General features: G+C 36.3%; 1 protein-coding gene across 1 annotated transcript; it reads right to left on the reverse strand.

The window, feature by feature from the left end:
* Window positions 1-2,064: 2,064 nt before the first annotated feature.
* Window positions 2,065-5,053, reverse strand: LOC143625582 (uncharacterized). Its single transcript, XM_077095881.1, has 10 exons — window positions 4,778-5,053; window positions 4,637-4,715; window positions 4,477-4,571; window positions 4,301-4,405; window positions 4,155-4,234; window positions 3,975-4,065; window positions 3,763-3,870; window positions 3,601-3,687; window positions 3,432-3,500; window positions 2,065-2,532 (listed from the first exon to the last, which is right to left on the reverse strand). Exons 1-10 carry the CDS (start codon window positions 5,018-5,020, stop codon window positions 2,401-2,403), a joined length of 1,089 nt encoding a protein of 362 aa, XP_076951996.1. The 5' UTR covers window positions 5,021-5,053; the 3' UTR covers window positions 2,065-2,400.
* Window positions 5,054-12,449: the final 7,396 nt, after the last annotated feature.

Raw genomic sequence — 12,449 nt, forward strand, 5'->3', positions numbered from 1 at the left:
TAACTAGTGGTTGTCGGTCTTCTGCAATACTGTGTTTGTCACTTCTTTCAATCTTTTTTTAGTAATGTTTATAATAATGCAGTGGTAGACATACATAGAGGGCAGGGGTAGTGTAAAAAAATAATTTTTGGCTGTTTTTGTGTTTTGTTATCCCTGGAAAAAAATAATATTACCCCTATTATTTTAAGTCCAACCAATTTAAGTTTTAAACCCATCAAAAGCCCAAACCAAACCAAAACCAGTTCACTAATCCATTTACAACAGCAACAGCCGCTTCACAGTTCTGAGTCCACTGCTTCACACCACACCACAACGCCGGCCTCCACACCACAACGCCTAGCCACCGCCTCGCCGGTCACTCCACACCACATCGTCGGCCGCCGGACTACGTCTACACCGCCGGAGGACACCACACTAGTCACCACAATCCACAGCCACCGCCCATCTCTCCATCTTTTCGGTAAGATTTTTCGTTTTCTTGTTTAAATTATAATTAATTTGGGATTTAGGGTTTATGTTTAACTTTGAATTGACTAGGTATTTAGGGTTTATGTTTAAATTGTAATTGATTAGCTTTTAGTTTTATGTGTAAATTGCCAAATTGGAATTGATTATTGATATTAGATTTTGTTTCAAATTTTGTTTAGTGAACTTTTATATTCGGTTTTCGGTTCAATTTTGTTTAGAGAACTTTGAATATGAGTAAACAACATCTTATTAGTAACATTTTTAAGCGTCAAAGAAAAGAAAACGATGACATCGGTTTATCACCAAGTTTAAATATTCCAACTTCAAGTTCAAGATGATAAAAAACCTACTACTTAATTAAAACCTAAAAGCCCAACTTAAATAACCGGGTGAAAGCACATTTGAAATGCGTTTCCAAGCGCCGATACGAACGAAACAGGCAACCAAGCGCCCGTATGCGCCAAATGGGTAATCGGGCACGATACATACTAAAGGGGTAATCCGGCCTAGCATGTTTGTAACACGAAACCGGGACAGAAACACTGAACAAGTAACCAGGCGCTTGTACGAGCAAAACTCATTACCGAGCGCTGATGCACACCAAACGGGTATCCCAGGCCAGCACACACATTATGCGAAATAGGGGCATGGGACTCACAAAATACCTAACTAGCTGCCGGTACACGCGAAATGCGTTACCCGGTGCCTGCACTCGCGAAACTAGTAATAATAATTTCTTCTAATGCACGGTTAAAACTTTTTTTTTATTTTACCCCTGAAATTGTGTTCTAGATCCGCCACTGTAATAATGGGCTAACGCCCAATGGTATTTTACATATCATTCACCGGCGAAAAGTTACTAGAAAAACAAACAAACAAACAAACAATTGTACATTAGAGTGAAAAATCATCATATGTTGCATATGATTTTTTTGGCTGACAAAGATTTTAACTGATTTGACTAGGGACAAAAGTCATGCAATTTGTATGACCTTTTCCAGCATATCATGTTATAAAATCACATGACCCGTATGTTTGGACAAAAATGATCATACGGTGATACATACCCGATCCAACGACCACCATCACCATGTTGTACTCCATCCATGCAAACGGCGTGTGCCATGGACTCATGGTTACTGGCTCTCTTTTGGGTCTTCCTTATTTAGAAGAGTGGCGAATCTAGTTTATCAAATAATGGGATGTTATTTTCAGTTGTTAAGTAGCGAGTCATTGATAGAAGTTGGTGTGTTTTTAGTTGTTATCTCTGATTTGTAAGCCAATACATAAGCTGGCCTTATTTTGTTGAAGGATAATAGAAAACTGGTCTAAGACACCAAGTGTTGTTTTTGTTTTTGGCGTTGCAATCCTAAAAGTTTAGCCATTTTGAACCGCCTGTATAACATGATAGGCAAACTGGTATACATTTTCGAAGTAGGGTCACCCCAACAATACTGATATAACAAGTAAAAAAAAAAAAGAAGAGAAAGGTACGGTAAGTTTAGCACTAATTTCTAGAAAATAAAGTCACTCGTGTTTTTTAAGTTTCGGGATTCAGGATTTATGTTGTCGGTATATTTAATGAATTAACTAAAAGTTGTACAAATAATGTAGTTCCTTTAGCTTCGACAAGATCGATATGTAAAGTTTGTGCTCTAGTCCGTTTATTAAACAAGCTTTGATATAGGATTGAGCTTATTTAACCTCACATCGATTTGATCTCTTAACGAGCCAATTTCACACCATACTTTTAAGTCCTTTACACTGTAAATTTAGCACATAATTACTTCTTAAGTGATTTAATTCAAAAGATTCAACACTTCCAGATAAATGGCAATACCAGAGCTGTGTTTTTGCAAAATTCTTTGATATATCATTGTTCTAACTATCGAGCCGTCTTTCTAAATCAATGACCTTTTTCCAGGATGATGCTCAATTTAAGTCGTTCTTGCTTTTACCTCTCATCATCTTTGCTTTGAATTGAGATTTCTGTACAAGAGTCTGCACCGTGTTTACAAAATTCCCGACAGCCATTATTATAAGTAGGATTCCAGAGGTAACGACCTGCCAAGCAAAAATAAAATAATAAAAAAAAGGATCACAAAACGATTCAAAACATGTTCGGGTCGAAATGTGTAATTTTCTGTGTGGTTCAAAATGGTGCGGGTCATGTTGAGTTCACCAACCAATAGACTTCTGTCAATATTTTATATTTTTATTGTGATCTACACTTTGGGTGATGTTTTGAATGCTTGAGCCCATTGACCCATTCAACTTTTAGCTATTTTTTTAGGCCCGTTTGAGATAAAACATAACCCGAACCGACCCATTTAAAAGGTCAAAATTTCCACTTTCATGAAAGTAGGCCTGTAAAACGAACCAATCAGTGAACCATTCTTGAACTGTTAGACATGAAGTTCATTTATGTATACAAACGAACATAACCAAAATTCTTTGTTTATTTAGTTAAACAAACAAACATGAACACAAGCCTCGTTCGTTCAACGATGTTCGTGAACGTTCGTTCGTTTACATTCATTTAGGTTCGTTAGTTTTAAATTTGTTTAAATTCGTTCATTTACGTTCGTTAATATATTCATTTAATTTTTTTAGGCCCGTTACAATTTTGTCTAGTTTAAATAGCATTTTAGGCTCAACACATTGCTGTTCGCATTTACTTTTAGTTGGTTTAGCTCATTTATGTTCGTTCATTTATGTTTACAAATCTCCATTCGTTTATGTTCTTAAACAGTTCAATTATACCGTTAACGAACGTAAACGAACAAGAGCACATTAATTCTCTTAACAAACGAACACAAACAAGAGAACCTCATTCATTCAATTGCTTGTGTCTGATCATTTGTTCGGTTAAAGTTAGCCAAATAAACACGAACATGCTCCGTTAGTGTTCTTTCGGTTCGTTTACAAGCCTACACAGAAGCTATTATTTGGAAGTTTCTAACCTGCCATTCAGAAACAACACCAACCATTGCAGTTTGTAGCAATAAGACACCTACATATGCTTCAAAAGCCTGTAATAAGAATAAACAGTTAGAGTGTAAAACAATACGAACTCATAAAATTAAATATATATATATATATATAGATATAACTAACTAGAAAGTAAATTACCTGCAAGACGAAAAGTAAAGGCAATAACAGCCATACTTGACCTTTTACTCCAGAAGTTTCACCCCACACAACATCCATTCTTCTAGACTACAATCAAAACACATAGTTTGCAATAATCCAGAAATTCCACAATATGAATAAAAGGGATATTATTAACTGCACCTTCCCCATTGCAATGCGCGTATAAAGCCTCTGCCTTTGATATCTGTTTTGTAGAAGCATAACTACTCCTTGCATGATTGCCCATCTCAAAAACAATTGTATACCTTTCTGAAAACAGTTAAATACACATGAATATTCAGTTCTCACACCTCAAAACTTAATACTAATAATAAAAATAATAACAACCGCATTAATAGTAGTAATATTACAACCTGCTTCTGTGCACAGTCCGGTTGCTTCTCTATCTCCCAAGTCAGACTGATGAGTGCCATACCCATAGCACAATAGTGATGATATATCCACCTGCACCGTCATATATACATTCGTAATAATTATCTAAAACTTTATTAATAAGTTACTGAATAAAAGGTTAATAAATCACATATTATTACCATGGGCGTATATCGCTACCATTAACACTCAAAATATTTTCTCTTAAACCTAACGCTGTGTAGAGAAAGAGCAGCCATGCCTGAAACACGCATACTTGTTAGGCACGTGCGATTTCACTGTTACGTAATACAGTAATCAAGGGTACCTGGTAGAGCTGGACAGGTAACGCAGGGAAACATCCATACCAAATTTGTGACCTTAGAACGAGTAGTAATAATGGCAAAAACAGAAACAGATATGCAGTTCTATCCTGCCCAGCAAAAAATATCATAAGCAAGTGAGAAAAAAAATCAAGAAAAACTTAGATGAAGAACTTCTAACCCTGAACCTATAGTATTCCTCTTTTACTTTCAACTGAACGTCTTTGCGGTTAGCACGGACGTTTATTGGACCAAGAAACATCCTCAAGAAGCTTCCTGTAACCAAATGAAGCAATTGAATTGTATTATGATTATGATTTTTACTGAAATAATATCGATACCATGTGATTTGCAGGGAAGATATGTAGCTGCATCTCCTTCACTCAATGCATATCTTGCTCTGCTTAACTCATCATACATCTGCAAGGAAGGAAGGAGCAAATGAACAAAAACAACATATCTATCTATGAATGCTTGGTTACTTTTTCAGCCTGTTTGGAATCCAAGGTTCCTTTGTTAACCGAAGAATGAATAAAGGATCGGAGCATTTTGATATTGGAATCAAGAGCCAGGGCTCGTTGGCGTAACGACGCATCATCCTGTGAGTTTCTAGCAATTAACGCCGACGCCGATTCCTGCAACTCTTTACTTTGTTCCACAAACATACAAACTTCTTCACCCACCTTCCGTTCCGACACATTATTATTATTATTATCACCGGTCATCTCAAACAGATCGATCGGTTGGTTGATTAGGAAATAAATGTTGACTGGAGATGGATAATGAGCAGATAGATAGAAGGTTTGTTTCCGGTGGCCGGAGGATGTATGTGATACCGACGAATATGCAACCACGTGCTTGCTTTTAAACGGAGCCTTCTTTATGTACAAACTTTCCTTCCAACTTTTTTTTTCTCTTTTTCTTTACCCATAGCATTTTTTAAATTACTCTAAGACTATTTTGTTTTAACCATATGTATTTATATTACTTTCAGAGTTTGACTTAAGCATTCTCTTGCAAAATTATACATACATAGTTGTTTTTAAGGGGGGGAAGGGCACTAACGGGTGCTATCCATGCACCGCTCAATTCTGCATTGTCATCTCATATCTACTATCAAGTACCTACTAACAACAAATACCCACAAATACCCTAAACTTTTTATTTGTTTTTTTAATTCTTCAAGTACAATAAATGGCAAAAATGAATTCATTTTGTGTGGCAAACTTTCTCCATAGAATAAAGCTATTCACCCTATCCACATGAGGTGAGACGGTATTGCCATGTGGTTTGGAAGCCATACACCCTACCCATATCAGTGTCCCGCCCTCTCGTAGTGATATGAAATGCATTTTTTAAGTAATAATAGTGGTGGTAGTAGACTAGTAATGGTCGCCGTGAAAAGGTAAGCCCTTTAATCACTGGACCACATAAGGAGACTAGGTGAATACATGGTAAATACTTGAATGAAATCTTAATTGTCACACTTGATTCACTATATTGGCATGAATCCACCCTAAATATATCTAAGGGTTAGGTTAATGTTGTCATACTTTTTTTCATGAACTTTGAATTCTTTTAATATTTTTAAGATTGTCACGTCTACAAATCTCAAAACTTCAATTTCTCTTCTTCCTTTTATTCTTCCTCATCCATCTCCTAGAAATGTTTTCTATTATACGTCGGAGATTTGTAAGAACACTATGCTGATTTTTCAAGATATTATGGTCAACTATCATCTTTTAGGTGTATTTAGCCGTACATTGGGTTAACATCTATTCCATCCTACTCAAAGCACCAACACAATCTCCATCAGAGCTGCTATCATAATATTGACCATAAAACTACCCCTGATTGTGCTGAGGCTGCTGATACGGGTCATCAAAATCATATAGAAAAAGTCCATACGAAACATCTTTCTGTAGCTGCACAGAAGGGTTATCATAATAATGTGCCAAGCACCCCACATATTGTGGACATATAAGGCTAAAATGGGGTCCACCACAAATCTCACACATATTTACAAGACTCAAAAGAAATAAAAGACACAGACCATTAGACTCATATGACTCAAAACAAAAACAAATAGCACGTATATAACAAGTAAATCTAATCAAAGCAAATAACACAATTGCCAAGAATCCCTGACAACAACGACAAAAAACTTGATGTGCTAAAAGTATTCAAATAATTATTAACTAAATTACGCTAAGCTAGACACTAAGTAATACTCTAGACTCTTTAAAACTCGACTATATACTACTAACCGAACTCTAGTAAAGCTAAGTAAGTCTGGATATCGAACCCACGAGACTCTTTAAATTATGTATATTAACTAATTATACTTGACAAACTGACACGACTATTTATTTTTATATTTATTAAAGAGGGGGGGGGGGTTACTAATATTAAACTAATAAAATAACTAATTTAGAAAAGACAAGTAACAAAAAACAAGACAATTTAGTTTGATTGACTCAGATGATGATGAAAAACCAACTATGCTTGAATCCCCATAAGTTTCAGTTATCAATTTAATTTGGAAAATAATTGTTATGGAACTAAGATCATGAAATAGACACTTAAAAAAAATCTGAACATAATCTCTGACCCTTCTCAAGAAGGCACCTATGAGTTTCTAACATGTTTTAAGACACACTAGTTTTATATATTGAACCCTCTTACGGTTATTTAAATAATTATGAACGAGTACCTTTATAATGAAATTCTACCTTACAGCGCGAAAATCAAATGTAGTTTAATAACTCATTTGACTCAATAAACAATATTAACCAATCAAACCTAGACAGACTCCTTACGAAGAACTAAATCAAACAATCTTAATCAACAAAAATATAACAAATAACCTATCACCTTACTTTTTAGGTTAGCAGCACACTTTTATTTGTATGATTAATAATATTATTCTTATGATCTTATTCGAATTCAATCATATACTAGTAAAAAAACACACAGTTTATGACCTAACAAAATCCTATTATATGAAACAATCATCAAGGATAATGTGGAATAATAAAACTAAATCAATCAAAACCAAGCACGCATTTTAGAGTGCATCAATTGAATAAACCAAACAATTTATAGATTCATAAAACCATAACGAAAAGTGAATCCAAATCAAAATTCAAACATCAACGAAGGTTCATCGATAGCCTAGGCAGTCTATAATGTTTAGCCTAGCATCGGAAAATCAAACAAAATAATACTGAAGGAAAACATGGTGAAAATAATAGAAATGGAAGATTAAATGTGATAAAACCCGTAGTCTTCAATCTCGATCGAATAACACTTCACCGGATAATTCCTTACCTTCAAAACCGCCAAATAACTCAATCGTAAGCTCCAAGAAACTCCAAATTCGGTTGGTTTTCGTAGGGTATTTTTCAGGTTAAAGTTAAGGGTGATGTTTATATAGTGCAAATGGGCCTTAAACCTGACTAGAACGTGAAAATTTCTGGAATTTTGGGCTCTAGGCGTCGCGCGACCAGGAACGCCTATTCTGTCCGCGCGACGCTGCGTACTTAAGAAGCCGGCCACTGGCCGGTCCGACCAGCTATCTCTCTTATTCCTTCCTGATTCGCTCCGACTTCCCTTTTAAGCTTATTTTGACTCATTTTTCGCCCTCTTCAACCACGCTCAACTTCCAAAATCTAAAAAAAATACAAATATGTTAGTAGTATATAAATTCTAACTAAAAACGAACAAAAACTAATAAAATAATACATTAAAAATACTAGGGAAATATATACAAGGGAAAAACAAAAATTCATAGAAACAAATTATTAGAGGGGGTTTTAATTTAGGAAAATTGTCAATATGGACATTTTAAATAAAATTTGGCCCACATATATTCAAGATTCCCAAAATGGAAAAAAATTATGGAATTTGTGACACTTTGGGATAAGTTCCGACGATATTTCTGCACAAATTATAATCTGACACGTTGAAAAGAATCTGACAAGTCGACCAAAAATTTGAAAATATTGTTACATCCCGAATTTTATATTAATAAATAAAAGAAGTCCATGATTTAAAAACGAGTGTTAATATTTAATTAATATTAAATTTAGAAAGAATCATGGACTTGGGTAATTACATGGATTAAGATGGTGGGATGGGCCTTAGGTCCATGGCTTTAAGGAACATAAATACCCCTTAAACCATCCTAAAACCCTAACTTCCCATTCCATCTTTCCATAATCCCTACACACACCCAAAACACACACACAACCCGAACCAAGATCTGGAGACGAGAACCCGAGCTTGTTGGTGCTAGATCGTCGTGACGGACCAAAGCAACATCAAAGACCAGCTCGTGTTCGTAGTTCGACTCGTTTACGGTACGTTTATATCGAGAACTTGTTCGTTTATGTTCGGATTTAGTCAAGAAATCATAGATCTGTCTTAGTATGGTAAAAACGAATCCAACGAGGCCAAACTTACTGAAATTTATTACAGATTGATAGGTTAATCGTTAGCATGAAAAACCCATATGTATATACATGAATCGCACCCTGTAAACCCGATGTTTTGAACGATTGAATGGTTAGGGTTTGTAGGCGCTGCTTAGATGATTCCGTTGATACCTAAATCGAGTTGTTTGGTTAAGAAACGAAGATGATTATGGGGATTAGGAACGAACAGTAGCTGCAGCTGGACAACTTCGCTGCAGCTAAGTTCGCCTTATGAGAACTTCGCCATATGCTAAGTTCGCCAAGCCATAACTTCGCCTAAGTTAAATTCGCTGAATGCTAACTTCGCCTGACTTAAGTTCGCTGAATGCTTAACTTCATGTAATGTTAAGTTCGTCTAATGTTAAGTTCGCTTAACACTAAGTTCGCTTACAGTAAGTTCGCTTAATGTTAAGTTCGCTTAACACTAAGTTCGCTTACAGTAAGTTCGCTTAATGTTAAGTTCGCTTAATGTTAAGTTCGCTGGAGTTAGCGAATTATAAAATAAATTAAAAACCTAATGAAAAATGTGTTAAGACAGTTAATGTTAAGTTCGCTTAATGTTAAGTTCGCTGGAGTTAGCTAATTAGATGCTGATCAGATGACGAATCAGTTAACGAACCGGATCACAGAAGATAACGAATTGGCTAACGAATTAGGCTTAATTCGTTATAAGAAATGGGTTAGCAAATTAGAAGACAATTTAAAATCCTAATGGAAAATGTGTTAAGACAGCTCGACCCCAGCCAGGGGCTCTGCCCCTTGGACCCTGCTAGGGGCTGCCGCCCCTAGACCCCGCTGCCAGGGGCGCTGCCCCCGGACCCCCGTTCGTTGTGGGTTATATAAAGATAGAAATACAACATGAGTAGTAGTAGTTAATTGATACATGTAAATATTATACAGTTAGCCGTGCATAGCTCATGAAGGGAATAACGATTAACGGAGAGCGTAACAGGATTCAGGTGAGTTTCTAGCCCCATTCCTTGTTATGTTTTCGGGGCTGTGTGCATACTCGATGTGTTGTTAATACATTTATCCTAAGTGATAAGTGTATGCCATATGTGATATATGTGATAGATATGAATGATTGCTTGTCGGTACGCGAACGATCTTCGGATATTGCGTACTGTCAGGTTAAAAATAAAGGTACGAATATTATATATCGAAGATGTATGAACATTACAAATGAACACTTGTCGGGGCGTGAACGATCTTCGGATATTGCACATATCGACAAGGGGTATGGTTGTTAAATGAATGATGTAAAGAACGCCTAGAGTGTTCTTATGCTATAATGTAATTATTGTATATGTGAAGTATGTGTGTACAGGTACACTAATGGTATGTGAGTCCTACGTTCGACATAGTAAGTTAGGATGGCGAATCCCTCTAACTTCTGTTGGACATAGAGTTGGCAGGTGATGGCGTAGTTAAGGACTGCGGGCCTTATACGTGATGTAGATGATAGATGTAAACGTAGATAGGGACGGTGGGCCTTATACGTGTTATAGGAGATAGACGCCAACGTAGATAAGGACTGCGGACCTTATACGTAATGTAGATAGGCATCAGCACAGGAAAGGATTGTGGACCTTATACGTGCTATATTTGTGTTGTGTTAGCATAGGGGAGGACTGCGGACTTCGTACGTGCTATGGTTTAGGTTGCAATATAGGGAAGGACTGAGGACCTTGTACGTGTTGTCAATATAGGATGGTACAGGGAAGGACTGCGGACCTTGCACGTACCATAACTGGTGAACATAGGTAAGGACTGCGGACCTTTTACGTGTTTACGATCTTGAGTACAGGTATAGACGGCGGACTATGAACGTACTCTCGGTAGAATGAGGTTAGTGATTGTAGATATGTATGTATGTATGGTAGTAGGGTAACGGATTAAGTATGGATATGTATCTTCGGATATGTATGTATGTGTATGTACTGTATGGCGTCCGATTAACTAGAACTCACTCAGCGTAGCTAACTTTTAGTATGCACGCAGGTGAGTAGAATGAGACAGCTAGCTTGAGCGGGTACATGGTGGGCGAATAGGAGACTGGCATCTGAAGACTCAAGATGTTTTAATGTTAATTGACGTTTATTTTGAAAGACAAGAATGTTTAATTAAGGCAAGTTTTGGATTGCTGCAATGTTTTATGAAAGTTTCTAACGTTCCGCGAAAGTTTTAATTACTCTGATTTGTAAGAACTGTGTTTATGAGTAAATCCGACGCTAAAGTAGGGCTACCGGTAACGGGGCCTTACAAATATTGAGGGAGCCGTCCATATTTTCTCACTAAATTTTCTTCTCAAAAGCAATTTATCAGACGGTTTTTTATGTTTCATACATGATCGTACAATTCTCAACTTCTTGAAAATTGTTCCTTTCGAATTTCGTCTCCCAAAACGCATTTGAGAGGAATTTGTTCCAAGAAGACGAGATCCGTATCTTGTTGGTTATCTTTCTAGTATTAACTAGTATTAATCTTTGTTTCAATTCTTTTTGGATTCAACTGATAAACATAACAAATATTGAAAAAATTTCTATTCTGGGAATGAAAAAGAAAGCAGAAGTGATAGCTTTACCTCCAAAATAACTTTTGGAAACAGACAGATTCATGTGTGAGATTTGCAACAATGGATTTTAAAGATACCAGAATCTACAATTACACAGAAGATGCCATAATCTACCATAGAAACTTAAGCAAAAATGAAAACTAGAGACAGTTGGGATGGTGTATGTGTCCAGAACCAAGTTGTGCGCATCATGAGCCATCAAGAGCACTTGGATATCTTACTGGTATCAAGAAGCACTGTTCAAGAAAACATGGCGAGAGAAAATGAAAGTGTGTCAAGTTGAGCATTTACAATGAAACAAATACTTACATAAACAAAAGACATGAATATCGTCTCTTTAGAACAAATTTCTCTAAAATCCCAAAAACAGAATTCAAAAGGAACAATTCTTAGGAATTTAATAATTTGTATGGATTAGGTAGGAAACATAAAAAAAACCGTCTGAGACTGCTTTTGAGAAGAAGATTTAGCGTGAAAATATGGATGGTTTCCTCAAGATTTTCAATTATTTGGCCGGTATTGTCAGATTTGTTTTACAAGTGTCAGATTATAATTGGTGTAGAAATCTCGTCGGAGTCCAAATTTCTTGGAACATTTTGAGAATCTTGAACATTTATGGGTCATTTTTATTCTCTTTCTTAAAAAAGTTAATTATGAGAATTTTCCTTTTATTTTATAGGTAATGTAATATTTAATGAGAGGGGTGGGGGTGGTCCGTGATGGACCATTCATCACTCGTGATGGCTTATGACACACCGCCGCCGGTCCCCCCATCACGCGTGATGGCTATCACGTGGTTGATATCGAGAAATTCCATTTTCACAATACAAATATAAATATCTAATCCATCTTCACACTACATCACACCATCGCAACACCATCCCCACTAAAATTCCATCACTAGTGATGAAAAGTGGTGGGGTGAGGTGACACACCCCCATTGGGTGTTGCAAGTGATGGGTTTTGGACCACCCCCACCCCCTGATAGAAGAAAGAGATTTTTAACTTTTAAGTAATGATTAATTGTCTATATAGAATAGGGTGTTAGAGCATTCTCATTCCATTCATCATTTCCTATCAAATCTTTAAATTTTTAAAAATTAT

The sequence above is a fragment of the Bidens hawaiensis genome, unplaced genomic scaffold, assembly GCF_021521415.1.
Source record: "Bidens hawaiensis isolate Kalapana, Puna unplaced genomic scaffold, B.hawaiensis_p1.1 tig00004124_1, whole genome shotgun sequence".
NCBI classification, from domain to species: domain Eukaryota; kingdom Viridiplantae; phylum Streptophyta; class Magnoliopsida; order Asterales; family Asteraceae; genus Bidens; species Bidens hawaiensis.

Coding starts and splice junctions, on each gene's coding strand:
- LOC143625582 (XM_077095881.1), bottom strand. CDS start 5,020: ATGACCGGTGATAATAATAATAATAATGTGTCGGAACGGAAGGTGGGT. Junction 4,572..4,636: donor TCTTCCCTGCAAATCACATG/GTATCGATATTA, acceptor ATTTGGTTACAG/GAAGCTTCTTGAGGATGTTT. Junction 3,688..3,762: donor CGCGCATTGCAATGGGGAAG/GTGCAGTTAATA, acceptor TTTTGATTGTAG/TCTAGAAGAATGGATGTTGT.